The following is an 18,541-nucleotide window of genomic DNA, read 5'->3' as shown; positions in this document are numbered from 1 at the left end:
TTATGTGTCAAAGACACATTTGAATTTAAGCTTTTCTGGACCTGAGGCTGGTTTATTATCCACTATGCCATCTCATCTTACTGTTTTATACGTTGAAGGTGTTTAATAGCTACTAAATTGAGTTAAAAAATGACTTGAAAAACTTGCTGAAAAGTTGTTGGCCTCAACTATGGAAAAGCTCCCTTGGCTACTCATATTTCACATCAATCCGGTTGGATTTCAGCTACTCATTAGAACACACATTTATTCCACTATAGAGCACATTGTCTGGCTAGCCTCAAATTTATGGTGAAATGTAACAGTGAATTGTACTCTGTGGTCCAAAATGCCAAATGATACACACAGAGGCACAAAGGTTTCCAGCACAGGGTAGAATTAAACCGCTTAAGACCGTTGCAAGGGATTGTTGGCCGTATTTTCGCAGTGGCCAGTTTTGTTAGAACCAAACATGGAGAGAGCTTGAAATCACTTATCTCAGATGTTTGAGCTCATAACAACAAAGCCTCTGAAAACACATAACTGATCTTGTAATAAGCTCCAGCTGAGTTTACAAGCTCTGAGCTTTTCTGAAAGCCTGTTTAGCTTAATGAGGGTTTTCAGATTTCAAAGCTCACACACCTTCACATAAAAACAGATGATTATGACCAAATGAGGGAATGTTGTTGTTCCATGTATGTTTTTTCCCCAATATGTTTTCCCTCTTGGTTGTCATGCATTGTTCCTGTACACTTTTCACCTTCTAGACAGCATTTTAAAGTAGAATTTTTGAATGTCTAATGTGTATGGTTTCTATTCAAGCCGCATGTTATGTTATACAAAAAGAAAGACTGAGAGCCTCTTTTTCACTTGTTAACAGTCAAGGACTGATATGCATATAACCATGTTATATATATGCATGTTCTTTCCAATAAAAAAGGTGTTTAATGTGAAAAGAAAAAGAAATGACACCGACCCCTCGTAGATTTCGCTACCATGACAACTGTCCAGTGATTGAGACGGGGCTGTCATGGTGACCTCTGTGGCCTACTCTGCATCATTCTAAAACCTTTTTTATACAGGGTCGATGAAGTGCAAGATGAATCATTTTTAATGAATAGCAAAAAGCTTTGTCTCTAAAACAATGAGATGAACTTGTCAGGCAGTATTAGCTATACATCTCTTTTTTTTTTGCTTTTATGATAGCCTGCCATTTATGAACTGGACATATAACCTTAATCAACATTAATACCACTTTCTTCTTTGCATTCTTCAATTTATTGTTTTAGGAAAGCTCTAATATCACGCACAAGGTCTTTGTATTATTCTGCCTGTTCTTTGGAATGGTTATCTGACTCATCACTGGAAAGGAATTAACTATAATTAGGTTGCAAGAAGTTCATAACCTTAATTAAACAATAAAACATTGATTACATTATACCCCATGGTCTTTAAATGAGGCACAGCTTTGTTATAAGTACGGCTTAAGGATATTAGAGATACTAGACCACAAAAAGAGACCCATAAGATTCAAATGACTTGCGTCATAGAGGAGAGTTTAGAGTTGTTTTTATAGAGCCAATCTAAGGAAAAATGGGAAATTTGGAGAAATGTGTCATTATCTAATTTCAAATTCCTCCTATCGTTCCCTTATTCCTCTCATGGTCTCTTTCTTTACTCCATTTTCCACTTCCTGATGGTTTTTTTTGGAAATTAAATTTGTTTCTTGATGTAAAACTGTATTGGCATTTTGCCACATAATCTAAATTCTCCCTTAATTTCTCCTTCTTGCTTCCTGGGGAGCCATCCCCTGTAAGAAAGGTTTGGGGGTTTTTTGTGTATTTTTTAAGGGAAGAGAGACAAAAATCTACAAAACTGAGTAATACATTGAAAAGACTGACTATATATATGTATATATATGCAATGCTTTAAAAAAGTTTTAAAAAATATTCATTTTTGTTTCTTTTGTGTGATTGTTTATTCCAATTACATTTCTATGGTCATTGTATATTCTTGACTCCACATATTTCACTTTGTTTTCATAAATTTAAATCTTTCCATGCTTCTATTTATTCATTATATTGGTTATATCTTGCAGAATTCCATTACATCCACACAACAAGATTTGTTTGGCTATTCCCCAGTCCATTAATATTTTCTTTGTTTCTAGTTCTTTGCTACCATGAAAAGTGATTCAATAAATATTTGTTATATAGAGAGGCTTTCTTTTTATTAATGGTGATCTTGGGTTATATGACTAGTAATGGAATCTCTGGGTCAAAAGGTATGGTTCAGTGTCTTTACAGGAGTAATTCCAAATTGTGCATCTGTATGTCAGGTGAATTTTTGTGTAAGTAAGGTGGATTTTAATGTGTATTAAGTGAATTTTTGTAACTATTTCTTAGAGTTTAGTTTCCCAGCATCCATAGCCATAACAATCTCTGTTCCCAGGTATTAGATATGAGTTCCCACAGTTATGGTTCAAAACATCTCCTTCACACTTGTGCAGAATCATATAATGATAAATACCATAAGCATCCACTGCAGCTGCGCAGTGAGATACAGGGATGAGGTGATGTAAATAAACTTGGGAGGCTATTGTGGTCAATTTTCCTTCTTTGTCTGCTACTCCATAAAACAGGTAGTCACTGGTCAGGGAATGGGGATCCTTAGGGTTGAATGCATAAATGCTGTTCGTGCCTTGATCAGCCCCCATCAAGTCTTGAGGGGAATCTGTCTTTGCCTCAGCTGGCCCCCACTGAGGCATGAGGAGATTTAGGTCATGCACAAGTGGTGCCTGTCTCAATTGACCACATCAAGACATAGGGGTAGTTGCCCCTGCCTCTCACCAGCCCCTGCAAGAAGAGTCGTTAGGGAATGCTTTAAGAGTTTGCTCTCGTTATCAGCAACCTCTTCTGAGAAAACTAGATTAGAATGAAGTAAGGTTACTAACCCCTTCTTAGTTATCTTTCCTGCCTGACCAAATCAAGAGTGAACCTGTGCTAGCAGCCATCCCGTGTGCTGTGTTTATCTGTCTTACAGCATCTTACATGTTTTCAGCTCTACCAATGCATTAGTGTGCTTAACTTCCCACAACCTTCCAGCATTGATGATCTGTGTCTTTTGTCATCAATGCCAGTTTTCTGGGGTGAGGTAAAATTTATGAGTTTATTTCTCCTTGAATTTCTCTTATTGTTAGTGATTTTATATTCATATTTATTTTGTATTTTAAAATATATATTTTATATTTTTATATGGCTATATTTTATATAGCCTTTTTATATGGTTGTTAATTGTTTGCCATTCTTATTTTAAGAATTGTTCATGTTCTTTGATCACTTCTCTTTGGGGAGTTACTGTTGGTCTTATGTATTTCTGTTAGTATTTGTGTATTTTAAATAATAAACCTGGCCATGTCTCTCTCCTTCAGTAAACTCCAGCAACTTTCAAAGGATCAAATACTAAACCCTCATTTTGTCTTTGAAAGCCTTTTGTAACTTGACTGCTTCCTACTTCTCCAATCTTACATCTGATTCCCCTCCACTTATTGATCAAATGGTACAGGCTTCCTTGATCTTCCTTTCACAAGACATCTCTCAACTCTGGGCCTTTTTCCTGGCTGTCCCACATATCTGGATCTCTTTCCCTCTTCATCTCTACCTCCTTCTAGCTTCCTTCAATCTTAGCTAAAGTCCCATTAAGGTTTTTTCAGATCTCCTTAACATTAGTTCCTTCCCTTTGAGATATGTCCCTCCGGTTTATATCTTGTTTCTTCATAGTTGTTTGCACATTGGCTATCTTATTAGACTTTGATTTCCTTGAGAGCAGATACTGGATATTTTTTTTTACCTTTCTTTGTATCTCCAGTGATTTACACAGTAAGTAGAACATTGTAGGTACTTAACAAATGCTTGTTGACTTCATTTGATACAGAATAATACAAGGAGGTTTGGAAGGAAGGACATCAGCCTTTTGGGGGAGTTAGGAAATATTTCATGCAAAAGATGGTTCTTATGCTATATCTTGAAGGGAATGAGGGATTCTATCTAAGTATGAATCTGAAAAGGAATTGCATTTCAGCCATGTGAATTGGGTAGTTCAAAGGCATGGATATGGGATCACAGAATATAGAAGGAAAACTCATGTACAATGAATCTAAAGAGGTAGGTAGAGGCAAGGGTGTGAAAGCTTCAAAAGCTACATATAGGACTTTATATTTTATCCTAGTAGCAATAGGCTACCATTGGAGCTGTTGACTAAGGGAGTGACAGAAAAATGAGGAGATGATAATGTCCCTCAAATAGTATCTCCTCCTAACGCTTCCTCCTTCTCTCCCCACTCCCAGCTGAACTTACCCTGGCTGTGAAAATTGTTATTAATACCTCTGAATATTCTACCCAGAATTAAAGATCATATGGACCTCATCATCGGACGGAGCTTTGTGCATGGGAAATTTGCCTCAATTTAGCGTATATCTATAAGCAATGGTTTTGCATATTTATCATATTCCAGCAACACTCCAGGCCTTATAAGAAGTTTTCTTCTTGGGAAATTAGACAAACTCCTGCTTGTGGATTTTGCAGGTGATATGCTGGAGGCCATTGGAAAATCTGATGAAGTGAATCTGTAAAACATATGAATAATAGGGTAAGGAAATATGGAGTGGAAAAGAAAAGGAAGTTAAGGATAAGGAATGAGATGACCAAAGGAGAAGGCTGGAAGCAAAGGAGAAACAAAAGATTTTGTGAGTCACACATTTTTCCTCTAGAATTTCAGCTTCAACTCACTGTCATTGTAATTTTTGTAAAATTAAACATGAAATAAAAATAATACTCAAAACAAAACCAGTAACATAAATAAGCCAAGCCTTTCATGGAAAAAAAGGGCAAGAAGAATACATTGTTCTCCAGGGGAGTAGGGGATTAGCGATGTAAGGCTATCCTTACTTTTCCTTTGCACTATATAATGTTTTTATTGGCGAGGTTTCAAAAAAGTGACCTACATTGTTTTTTAGCACCTTGGAGGCACTGACATCATTTCAGCTGCAATGTTTATTTTAAGGAGGCAGAATTTCCTCCGTGAAATTTAGAGGGGGCTTTCTGGTGCCTGTTGCCACAGAGACTTTAAGAACAAGATAACTTTATCACTTTATTACTCTTTCATTTTGGTTCATGCTATAGCATCTTCTGGTTCTAAACACAAGAAGATGGAGGGGGGTGGAAAAGGAAGGAAGGCATATCTCCAGTAATGGACCTTTTGGGGAATGTTTTTTGTTCTGGATCTGTGGTTTTACTATAGAGGACTTCAAACAGCGGTAAATATGAGTGTCCAGGGTCACACATCTAAGAGGTGTCAGGGAGAGGATTTGAACATAGGATTGTGTCATTGACTGTCTGTCCCATAGCTGTCTCTTATTGGATTTCATTTGAAGAAAAATGGTGAAGATGTTCACAGTTTGAACATCCTGGCAGCTAGATGGCAGAGTTGAAAGTGTGATGAACTTGGAGTGAGAAAGACCTCGTTTAGAATCTTATCCCAGATATTTACTAGCTGGGTGACCCTGGACAAATTATTTAATTGCTTTGGGCTTCAACATCTTCATTTGTAAGATGAGAAGGTTGAATTTGAGGACCTCCTAATTTTCCTCTAGCTCTAATCCTATGAGCCCATGATGTTCTTGAGTAGTCATTTTAACAGTCTTACTCTCAAACATCAGCCACCTTCAATGTCTCTGAAAACAAAATGGTTTTACTGTTTCTTCATTTATTCATTCAGTAAGTCCAATTTGTGTACATGGCATCGTGGATATCAGGATATATACTACGTACTCCTTGCAAATTATCTAAATGAGAGGAAATTATTACACATATACATGTATTTATACACACAATTACACAATAATTATGATAGCTGACATAATGCTTAATGTTATGTATATAGCATAATCTCATTTGACCTTTACCTAAACCCTGTCAGATATATATTATAGGCATTGTAATCTCTTTTGTACATGAAGAAACAATAGTTCAGAGGGATTTAAGTGAGTTGTTCATAGTCACAGAGGCAGTAAATGGCAAAAACAGTATATGTACCAGAGTTCCTGACTCCTGAGTTCTGCATTCTTTCCATTAAGTCACAACTGTTGATTGTGATACAAGAGAAAGTGTGATAAATCCAAAGAGAAGTTTTAGGTAAAGTACTATGGGAAATTTAAGAGGGAAAAGTCACTTTTAAATGGGAAATTGTTAGGGAAAGTTTTGTGGTAGAGTCAACACTTGAGTGAGGCATTAAGGGAAGTTACAGATGTCAACTGAAGAAGGTAGGAGGGCGGAAGGTTAGAGGTGCGGTGATGGAAGGTTAGAGGTGCAGCGATGGAAGGTTAGAGGTGCGGCGATGGAAGGTTAGAGGTGCGGTGATGGAAAGTTAGTCTTTTGTGTTTAGAACATAGAGGATATTAAGAAAGGCATAGAATGAGATGAGACTGAAAAATTATGTTGGAACTCCAATTTCAGAGGAACTTGACCTCTGAGATCAGGGTTTTCTATCTTTTTACTAAGCAAGAGGGAATCCCTGAAGCATTAATGAAATATATTTTAAACATCTGGTTAATTTAGATCATATAAAGAGATAAGTTCAGTTCCATAAGCCATAATAATTCACAGGAAGTTTTATTCCTTTGGTTTAGCTTTAATTTTATATGTATGTATATCTCCATATGCATACGTGTGTGTATGTGCACAGTGTGTACCCTAGTGCACACCCTTATCAGTGCATAACAGGATTATTGCAACAATATTTGTCCTCTGTGCTTCCAGTACAGTATAAAAATAATTTTCTAAAGCTTAAGTCTGTCTGGACCTCTTCCTTGCTTCAGAACCTCCAAGTTCTCTCTGTTTCTTCTAGGGGAAAATGCAAACCTTTTTTTTTTTTCTTGGCATTTAAAGACCTTCACAGTCTGGTGCCAGATTACCCTGGGTTGACTTAATATTCTGCATTTTGTGTAATATATGTTTTGGCAAACTGACCTTGTTGTTCCCTGAACTTGACGTTCTGTCCCCTGACTCTGCATTTTCACGGCCTATTTCAGGGCTGTCCCAATTTCTCTCCTCCACCTCCTAGGATCCCCACCCCTATCCAGACTCCTTTCAGAGTTGAGCTCACATGCCACATCCATTGGGAATCCTTTGTTGATGTCCTCTTTCTTTACTTCCCTGTTGTCTTGCACATAGTAGGTCCCTAATCAGGGTGTGATGGCTTGGAGGGACTGAATTATCTGTTCTGATTGGAAATTATTAAAAAAAAAAAATCCTTGACTATTATTCTGTACCCCTCTCTGAGAGGCAGAGTGAACAAAAAACTAGCTTTAGAGTCAAGAGGACCTGAATTCAAATTCCTGAAATACGGTGGCTTTGGGACCCTGACAAATCTCTTAAACTCTCAGATTCCTGAACAAATTCTAAGTCTGTAAGCTGCAGAACAGCTGGAATCTGTGTTGCTAGAGTGATTTCCTCACCATGGTCCGTACATCAATAAAGTCGCAGGTATGAATGTAAAAACCAACAAACCAAAAAACCCACTAAATACTCTCAGTCATAAATAGTAACCCTAGAAACGTCAGCTCTTATCCTTCTGAGAGAAGTTGTATTCTCTTAGATTTATACATACTCCAGCTTTAAAGACTTCAAAAGCAATTCCGCTTGTTTCCCCATCCATTCCTGTTCTTAAGTACCTTACTGCCAGGAAATTCTCTTATATCTAATCTTATATCCTTCAGTGCACTTTAAGGTCATTTCCTCTTGGTCTGTATTCAGTGAAGTAGAGAATTGCTGGGAGCCATTATCTGTACAATATCCTCTTATATACTTGAAGACAAAACTATTATTAAATTTCTAGCTCTGGCTTCTTCACCCCACCAGGGCTAAATAGTTTCAGGCCCTTTAAACTTTTCCCATAAGTCTTATTCACCACTTTAATAATCAAGTTGAGTCAAGTCTACAAACATTTCCAAAGTGCTAAATGTGCCATACTCTGGAGTAATCTCTGGGGATACAAAAAAACCAAAAACAATGAACAAACAAACAAACAAAGAACACGGCAAAAACAAATGCCCCTGCCCTCAGGGGGATCACATTCTAATGGGGTAGACCACATGGAAACAATTATTTACGTGGAAGATATATAGTGTAAAATGGAGGTAATTTCAGAGGGGAAGACACATAGCAGCTGGAAAAACCAGGAAAGGTCTCCTGCAGAATGTGGGATTTGAGATATATGTCAATAGAAGTCGTGGAAGCTAAAGAAAGAAGGAGTAGGAGAGCATTCCAGAAATGGTGGACGGCCAGGGCAAAAACCCAGAGGTGGGAAATGTAGCATCTCGTATGACGAAAAGCAAGGAAATCAGTGTTGCTAGACTGTCACGTGAATGGTGGGTAATAATGTACAGAAATACTGGGAAAGTGGGAAGGAGTCAAGTTATGCAGATCATGATGGAGAGCTAATTTACACTGTGGATAAAGTTCAGGACATGAAGTCAAGAAGACTTGTATTTGAATCATGCCTCAGACTCTTACTAGTTATATAATCCCAGATAAGTAACTGAAGTTCTGTCAGTCTCAGTTTCCTCATCTGTAAAATGGGGCTAATAATAGCCCCCATCTCACAGAATTGTTACAAGAATCAAGTGAGATATAAAGTTCTTTGTAAACCTCACAGTGCTCTGTAAATTCTGGCAGATAGTGGTTAAATGCCAAACAGAAGAATTTATATCCAGTCCTTGAGGCAGTATGGAGTCACCAAATTGAGCAAGGGAATGGCATGGTCAGAACTGTACTTTAGGAAAATAATTTTGTCACCTAAGTGGAGCATGGATTGTAGTAGGGAGGAATTGGAGACAGGGAGACTTAACAGAAGCAGTATTGCAATTGTTTATGTGAGAGGTATGGAAGACCCCTGAACTAAGGAGGTGTGTGCTCGTCCTTTGTTGCCGAAGAAGACCATGCTTCAGAGAAATAACGACATGACTTGCACTTGACTTTGTTTTTTGGGTGGGGGAGGGCTGTGCAGGTCACCAGCCTCACTTCTCCTCCAGAGCCATCTGAATCCAGGGACCAGATATTTCTCAAAATGACTGGAGATGACCCAGGATGAGGCAATTGGGGTTAAGTGACTTGCCCAAGGTCACATAGCTAGGGAGTGTCAAGTGTCTGAGGTGAGATTTGAACTTAGGTCCTCCTGACTCCTGCACTGGGGCTCTATGCACTGCACTACCTAGCTGCCCCTAACTAAGGAGGTACCATGGAAACAAAAGGATACATATAAGAGATGTCATGAAGGAAGAAATGATAAAATTTAGCAGAGAACTAGATATGAGGGGTTAAACAAAGCACCTACTATGTGCAGAACATTATTAGGTAACTTGATTTTTTCTTTAGCTCTCATGGGGTGTTATTGTTTGTTTGATGTTCAGTTGTTTCTATTGTGTCTGACTCTTCCCTATGCCATTTGGGGTTTTCTTGGCAAAGGAACTTGAGCCGTTTGCCATTTTCCTTCTTCTGCTCAATTTATAGATGAGGAACTGAGGCAAGTAAAGTTAAGCAACTTACCCAGGGCTGCATAGCTAGTAGGTGTCTGAGACCAAATTTGAACTCAGGAAGATGATTTTTCCTGATTGCAAGCCCAATATTCTATCCACTGTGCCACCTAGCTGTCCCATGGGGCACTACTTTGTATTTTACTAGAATTTCTTATTTTAAAATACAGAATACATAATGACATAAAGCTTCCTTGTTATTTGTGTTTACAGTTTCCTGAATGCGGTTTCTATGGAATGTATGATAAGATCCTGCTTTTTCGTCATGACCCTACCTCTGAAAACATTCTTCAACTGGTAAAGACAGCCAGCGACATCCAAGAGGGAGATCTCATTGAAGTTGTCTTATCGGGTACAGTTGATGTTCTCTCTTTGGTTATGGTCCGACTTCCTAATGGAGAGTCCCTTGGATTTTATGCTCTGGGAGTTGTTATGCAGCATTCCAGCGACTATTCCTTTTTTAATGAATGAATGAAAAAAAGTGTTTAGCACTTTCTGTGTCCCACCAACACTGGACATAGAAATACAAAAGTGAGACTTGGTCCAGGTGGCTTCCAAAGACCCTACTCATTTAAGAAATTCTATTCTAGTAGTTGGTAAGAATTTGAAGTGTGATTTCTAACACTCCATGAAACAGTATATCAGAGTGACTGTGAGACTCAATCCTAAGGTAAAACTACGGGTTCTGTCTACATGGTGGGCAAAAATAAATAAATTTATTTAATTAAAAAAACATTTTTAAGGAAAAATACATTTGCCATATCAGACATGGATAACAATAGGACCTGTCTGGTCCTATTGTTAAAAGGACCCTAAAAAGTCAACTGGGACCTGGATAACACCTGGAAAATGTCATTATAACATACCAGGTAGACATTTTTAGAACCAGAAGATCTAAACAAGGAGCCACGATATCATTGGCTTATCATGATCAAGAGACAGCAGAAGACCAAAATATAAACTAGGAAGTCAGTGGATTGCCATGGTCTAGAACAAGACCAGCTTACAGGTTATCAGTGAAAGAAGGATGACTTAGACACTGAGGTAGGAAAGTCAGTCAACAAGTTTTTATTAAGCACTTAGTGTGCAGCAGGTACTGTGCATAAGTACCGAAGATAGAAAGAAAGGCAAAAAAATATTTCTTCTCTTAATTTACTTATGTATTACAAAGTATATATAGAGTAAATTGAAGGTCAACTTAAAGGGAAAGGCTTATTAAGGGAGGGGAATGGGAAAGCAGAAGATGGTATCTGAGTCTTGAAGGACGTCACAAATTCTAAGAGGCAGAGATGAAGACAGACGTTATTTCTGTCATACAAGTCTGTTATGGAAAAAATGCAGAGATAAAAGATTGAGTGTCTTGTTCTAGGAACAGCAGTTAGGCTGATATAGCTGACTCATAGAATGTATGGAGAGAGCAAGGTGCAAGAAGACTGAAAAAGTCGGAAATGACCAGATCATGAAGAGTTTTAAATTCAAAATAAAGGACTTTTGATCCTGCAGGATGGCACTTGAGATAATTGAACCTGGGTGTGGATGGGGAAACGATCAGACCAAGGTCAATTTATTTGATAGTATGGAAGTCATACCAAGAACATATCTGTCATCTTTTTATACTGAGTATTCACATTAGATAAGAAATGATTATAAGATCTGGACCTATAGATACAGAGAAAATCCTGAGTCTGTGCAGGGGAAAAATTGAGAAGACACTAGCGCCTGATCTTTGGGCCTTTATTACAACAGTAGGGTCAAGTCATTTGCAGGTAACAATTCCTAAACAGTATTTTCATTAAAAATAGAGGAATCATTTAGACAACTAGGTTTATCCTCCTCCTCAACTTATATTTTTCCGTATAGCTAATGGGAATTCTTTTTTTTAATAAAATATTATTGCTATCTTATGTATTTATAGCAACCACTTTTCCTGGTGTGTCCTTCTCTACTCCCTCTCCCAGAGTCATCACTTATAAGAAAGAATAGAAACAAAAACAAAAATTCAGCAAAATTAACAGCAAAGTCTTATGTAATATACAATGATCTTTAACCCATGGTTGTCCATTACTTCAAAGGAGTTAAGAAGTGCCTTCTAATATCTCTTCTTTGGGGTCTACCTTGGTTATTTATGGTATCAATGATCATTTGATGTTATTTTATTTGCATTGTTATAGTTTATTCTGCGTTGCCCTTGTTATGCTCACTTTCCTTAGAGTCAATTCTTATAATCCTCTACTTTTTAAAATTCATTACATTTTTTTATAACAATATTATTCCATTATATCCTTGTACTACATTTTGTATACCATTCTCCAAGAAATGGGCATATGCTTTGTTTCCATTTTTTTCACTTCTACAAAATGCACTATTTTAAGTATTTTCATTTTGGGGGGAGGAGGGGAGCTTTCTATTTACTACTGGCCTCTGGCTTATATAGCAAGCAATGGAAATTTGTTTCAAATGGCATGAGATTTTTAGTCACTTTATAGTTGGACCACTTAATACAGTTACCAACAGTATATTCATTTTCTGATATTTCTACAATCTCATTAAAAATAATTTCTAAAGAAAATGGATGACTTTTAAGGATAGTGATTAATCTTAAGCAACTTTAATATCAATTCTTATTAATATTGAGCACTCCAGATTATATTCTTTCAGGGAATTAGTGCCATTTACTACATTTTCTGTGCCTAAAATTTTTTTTCAATTTATTTTTTTAACTTAATAGTATTTTATTGTTTCCAATTACATGTAATGATAGTTTTCAACATTCACTTTTATAAGATTTTTGAGTTCCAAATTTTTCACCCTCTCTCCCTTTCCTCTACCCTCCCCAAGACAGCAGGCAATCTGATACAGGTTAGACATGTACAATCATGGTAAAAATATTTCCACATTAGTCATGTTGTGAAATAAGACTCAGAACAAAAGGGAGAAACCACAAGAAAGAAAAAAAACCTCCCCCCCAAAACAGTGAAAATAGTATGCTTCTATCTGCATTCAGATCCCATAGTTCTTTCTATAGATGTGGTCAGCATTTTCTATTACGAGTCCCTTGGAATTGGCTTGGATCGTTGTATTGCTGAGAAGAGCTAAGTCCATCATAGCTGATCATCGTACAATGTTACTATGTACAATGTTCTTCTGGTTCTCCTCACTTCACTCAGAATCAGTTCTTGTAAGGCTTTCCAGGTTTTTCTGAAATATGCGTGCTCATCATTTCTTCTAGAGTAAAAATATTCTACAACTTATTCAGCCATCCCTCAATTGATGGACATACCCTCAATTTCCAATTCTTTGCCAGCACAAAAAGAGCTGCTATAAATATTTTGGTACATGTGGGTTCTTTTCCCTTTTTTATAATCTCTTTGGTATACAGATCTAGTAGTATTGGTATTGCTGGATCAAAGGCTATGCATAGTTTTATAGCCCTTTTAGGCATACCCCTAAATTGTTCTCCAGAATGGTTGGATCAGTTCACAATTCTACCAACAATGAAAATGCATTTTTTTTATCATGAAAACAATTTTGTTGTTGTCCTATGCATGTTTGTCAAAAATTGTTTTTGAACAAAACATGTCAGCTTCAAAGTCTTCAGTGTATTTTTAGTGCATTTTTTAAAAAAAATTTTTTTCCTCCATATACATTAGGCAATTCCCTTAAATTTACTGAACAGACTTTTTCATCTTTCCTTGGTGCCTTTGACATATATTTATACTTAGCTACCTATAAATTAAAACAAATACTTAGAAACACAGGTTCCCAAATATTTTGTTACGATGGAAAGTGCATTGGTTCTAAAGTCAGAGGTCAAGGTTTCGAATCCAAACCTTTCTTCTGTCTCTGTATCTTTGGGCATATTATTTCTTTGGGCCTCAATTTCCTCATTCAAAGAAGTGGGGGACCTATAAGGGGCCTTACAGTTTTAAAGCTATGGTTCTGGAATCCTGGCTTTTTACCATTTTCTGCTGCAGTCCTGCACAAGTATTCCATCCTTGGGACCTTTGGTCCTAGACTGAGTCTTTTATTCTTACAGTTAGTACCACTAGTCTGTAGTTTGAAGTCACCTTGTCCTCTTCCCTTTTAAGAAAAAAAAGCTCATGGCAACATTTCTTTTTCTCTGTTCCTTCAGTGCCTTTCCAGTTCTCTAAGGAGTTTCATATATCACTGACAAGAGTTCAACAATAACATCTGCCAATTTTGTCACTACTTGAGGATATATTTCATCTTCACTTTGTGATTTGAAATCATAAAGAGCAAGAGAGTTCTGCCTTTTTAATTTCCTCATGGAAAAAATCTCTGGGATTGGAGTCAGATGAAACTAAGTTCAAGTCCTGGCTTTATGTGACGTTAGGCAATCACTTAACTTCTCCGTCCTCTGTTTCCTCATCTGTAAAATTAATTGGACTAGACAACATGACTTCTGAGTTCCCTTCTTGATCTAAACCTATGAGGATGTCTTGAAACTCCCCAGGGTCACCACTATTCCAATTTCAGCTTCTGACCCCTCACTTTTAAGACAGTAAATGATGGTTTGAAGGTCAATTGTTTATATAGCCTGTGTCCTTTAAGCTAATCCTTTAAGTTGGGGGTTCGGATGACAGCTTTTGCCTACTTCAGATTCATTCTCATTCAAGGTACAATCATGCAAAGGCCTGATAAAATTCACAGTTTGTGCCATTTTTTTTCTAATAGAATCTGTCTCCCTGAGACTTTTAACCTGCTAGAAATAGTACATTTAAATATTTGTGGTATCTTTGTGATCTATGTGACAAAGGCTGACCCAGATGTGACTAATTAAACAATGCCTGAAACACACTAGTTCCAGTATTTGGATTCCAACAACCTCTCCATGCTTTAACTGGTAAACTTCTCAAATGAGAGCTATGTACCTGCTGCCTCCACTTGCTATTTATCTGTTCTCTTCTTAAACATTGAAATTATGGTGTCCATCTCCATCACTCTATCGATGCTCCTCTTTTAAACATTGCTGATGGTTTGCTTTTTGTCAAATCAAGTGACCTTTTCTCAATCCACATCCTACTGGGTTTCTTTGTGGCATCTCAGTACTCAGCAGCAGGATTTTTACCATTGGCTTCTGAAATACTGCCCTTTCCTGGTTCTCCTGCCTAATCTGATCTGTCTTTCAAGGATGTACTCAAGTCTTACTTCCTTCACCAAGTTTTTCTTGGCCCAAGGGAAACAAACACCAGACTTAAACCAAGAAGATCTTAGTTTGAGAGCCAACCTTGCTGCGTACTAGCTATGTGGCTCCAGGAAAGTTTCAATATCTCTAAATCAGAGATGTTGCAACCATGCTGACTAGGTTGACTACAAATTTAATCCAAAACTAACTGGTCCCTTACTACTACATGGTGATCATTTTATTCTGCCCTGAGTGACGACTTCACGTTCTCCATAGTGGCCATTCTGAATCTTCTCTTTTTTTCTAAAGCTCTCTGGTCTTCTGTTTTTCCTCCATGCACCCTCTCAAGAAGGGACCTTACCTTCTTTCTGTAGAGAGAAAATAGAGACCAGTTGTTGTGAGGGCCCTTCTCCCTACCATTGAACTCCATGATATAACTCTCCATTCTCTTTTTCATTGTAGACCACTTTACAAGCCTTTCAGATACACATTTAAAGTGATAAACATTAATTATAATTATAGCAGTGTGGCTTAATGGATATAGTACTGGAATTTGAAGTCAAGAAGACCAGGTTAGAACCCTGAAATAGATATTTAGAAGGGAAGTCATTTGACCTCTTTGAGACTTAATTTCTTAGTCTATTAAATGAAGGTACTAATAACACATGTCAGAGAGGGATGGTATGAGGGTCACATGAGATTTTATATATATATATCATATATATGTATATATATATGATATATATATATAAAGGAGGGCTTTTGATAAAATTTAGTGATATAAAATAATAATAATGATTATATTGATATTAATATCAACTAATATATAACATTTACTATGGGCCAGGTACTGTGCTAAGCGCTTTACAGTTATTATCATATTTAATCCTCACAGCAATCCTAGGAGTTAGGTCCTCTTATTATTCTGTTTTCACAGATAAGAAAACCAAGGCAAAAAAACATAAGTTAAGTGACTTTTCCAAGGTTACACATCTAGTCAGTCTCTCAGGTCTAATTTGAACTCAGGTCTTCCTGACTCTAGAAACAGTGTTGTGTCCATTTTAACACCTAGCTGCATCTATTATGTATTACATACAAATATATTAATTATTATTATCACCATTGCTATTTTGTTATTTAACTTTTCATTTGACTGTCTAGGGTTGAAGAACCTGTGGTCTCAAGGCCACATGTGGCCCTCTAGGTCCTCAAGTGCAGCCCTTTGACTGAATCTAAACTCCACAGAACAAATCTCCTTAATAAAATGATTTGTTCCATAAAACCTAGACTCAAAGGCTGCACCCAAGGACCTAGAAGGCCACATGTGGCCTCAAGCCTCAGATTCTCCACCCCTGGACTATGCCATATTGCCCTCAATTATATCATGTTTCTTGAGTCCAGGGATCAAATATTATTCTTTGTTATATCATGCCAAAGTCCTTTGCCTATCAATAAACTTGCAGCATTTATTGACTGACTCTCAAAAAGCTGGTTACCATTTAGTAAAATAGAGGTAATGATGTTAAAAAACACAGAGCATTCCCCCAAATGAACCTTTCCACATCTAATTCTAGTGAAATGCTATTTACTAAGTAAGCATCAGACACTTAGTACCTGTGTTACCCTGAGCAAGTCACTTAACCCTGTTAGTTTCCTCATGTGCAAAATGACCTGGAAAAGGAAATGGCCAACTACTCCAGCATCTTTGCCAAGAAAACCCCAAAACAGAGTCGTGGAGACTCAGATATAGTTGAAACAACTGGACCACAACAAGCGTTGCAGTCTTGACCCTGAGAAGTTATTCCTGCCTTTTAGATAGGACAGATAGAAAATGCTTATAATTTCTGGAGATCCTTTGGCCTTGCAATCAGTTTAGTTATTTAAGTCTTTCCCAGACCCCCAAAGCAAACTTCGGATGCTCTTGCTCATCTTACTGTCCATATCTTTAGTAGGACGTTTTATTTTTTGTGGCTCAGTCGTTTCAGCCGTGCCTGATTCTTTGTGACCATGCTTGGGGTTCTCTTGGCAAAGATACTGGAATTATTTGCCTTTTCTTTCTCCAGCTCATTTTATAAATGAGGAAACTGAGGCAAACAGGGTGAAGGAACTTGCCCAGGGTCCCATAGCTAATAAATGTCTATATCTTTACTATGAGATTTTATTACTTATATGTTGATCACTTTCCTTCATTTCCAAATGTATTTTCTGGTATTATTTGACCAGAGAAGAGGGACTGGTCTCATTTAACATTACGTGTGAGCTAGATCATTAACTCATAGGATTATAGCAATATCTACCTGTCAGCAAATCTGGAAAGATTCACTTTCAGTAATGGCAGATGCTCGCTCTCTCTCTCTCTCTCTCTCTCTCTCTCTCTCTCTTCAGTGGAAATCAGAAGCTCTTATTTCTTATTGAATTCCCTTGACAGAGTTGACATATCTTCAACCTCTTTACTTACTAGTTGGGAAAATAGTAATTCAGAGGCTATTCTGGCCCTTCCAGATTGGTTTTCTATTTTTGTTTTTGCTTTACTTTTCAAAAATTAAAGAAAAATAATGATAGAAGTATGGTGAAAGAGTCATCCAGAAAGCCAGGAAAGAATTGCTCGTACACTTGATAGGTTGGATGTATGAAAAAGTCAAAATGCGCATAAAACTTTTTGCTGTTTGTAGTATTGAAAGGTTAATGCTTTATTGAAGCACTGAAGTGTTAATATTTAAAATAAGGGAAATAGAAATTAAAGCTGCCCCCTCCACTAGGGAGGCCAATACCATTTGGTATAGGGAGGCAGCTAAGTGGCACAATGGATCGAATGCCAGGTCTGAAATCAGTCAGACCCCTCTTCCTGCATTCAGATCTGGCTTCACAGACTTACTGCTTGTGTGACCCTGAGTGAGTCACTTAACCTTGTTTAGCTGAGTTTCCCCATCTCTAGAATGAACTGGTGAAGGAAATGACAAACTGCTCCAGTATCTCTGCCAAGAAAACCCCAAATGGGGTCACAAAGAGCCAGGCACAATTAGAGGAAAATAGGGACTGTGGAACTTACCTGAGATGTAGGTAAGGATAGGGTTGAGATTTTAGATATTCTCCATATACATCAAGTCAGCTGGCAGTGAGGTAAATAAGAGTACAGAGCCTATAGAATCAGGAAGATACGAGTTCAGATCTAACCTTATATATTTACTTTCAGTGTGATCCTGGACAATCACTCAGCCTCTGCTTACCTCAGCTTTCTCATCAGTAAAAATGAGATAATAACCAATACCTACCTTATAGGGCTATTTTAAGGATGAGATGAGATAATACTTTTAAAGCACTCAGCACGATGCCTGGCACATGTAAAGTAGTGCTATATAGATGCTTATTCCCTCTTTCATTCCCAGATATTGAGAGAAATTTTAATAGTATAAAAACAAAGTGCATCAATTAAAAAAGTTGTTATTACTCTGAGTAATAATCTTTGTATCCCCCTTAGCGTCTAGCCCAGTATTTTGCACGTAGGACCACTGAATCATAGATTTAGAGTTGTAAGGGAGTTTAGACACCATTTAATCTAATGGTGTTCCATATGAGGGAAGCCCCGTGAGAAAAATAACTGGTGAAGTATTACATCGCTAGTAAATTGCAGAATTCAGACTCAAACCTAAACTCTTTTGCTCCAAATCTACTGGTTTTTTCACATCTACTATCTTATAGTTGTAGCGGTACTTCTACTACTATTAGTAAAGGTAGTAGTAACAGTAGTATTAGTAGTAACAGTGATAGTATTAGTACTAGTAACAGTAGTAGTAGTAACAGTAGTAGTAGTAGTAGTAGTAGTAGTAGTA

General features: G+C 37.3%; 1 protein-coding gene across 16 annotated transcripts in view; it reads left to right on the top strand.

The window, feature by feature from the left end:
* The window catches only part of PRKD1 (protein kinase D1), a 435,004-nt gene that overhangs the window by 206,709 nt on the left and 209,754 nt on the right, over positions 1–18,541 (top strand). For 15 of the 16 annotated variants that reach the window (XM_072622711.1, XM_072622712.1, XM_072622718.1 and 12 more), the window contains one exon: positions 9,779–9,917. In XM_072622711.1, the coding sequence (XP_072478812.1) occupies positions 9,779–9,917 (139 nt within the window). Of the gene's footprint in view, positions 1–4,499; positions 4,721–9,778; positions 9,918–18,541 lie in introns of those variants that run through there. The other variant, XM_072622726.1, reaches the window with a different exon arrangement.

This window comes from Notamacropus eugenii, chromosome 7, assembly GCF_028372415.1.
Source record: "Notamacropus eugenii isolate mMacEug1 chromosome 7, mMacEug1.pri_v2, whole genome shotgun sequence".
Classification (NCBI taxonomy): domain Eukaryota; kingdom Metazoa; phylum Chordata; class Mammalia; order Diprotodontia; family Macropodidae; genus Notamacropus; species Notamacropus eugenii.
The sequence above is the reverse complement of the archived record's forward strand: the minus strand, read 5'-3'. Positions and strand labels throughout refer to the sequence as shown.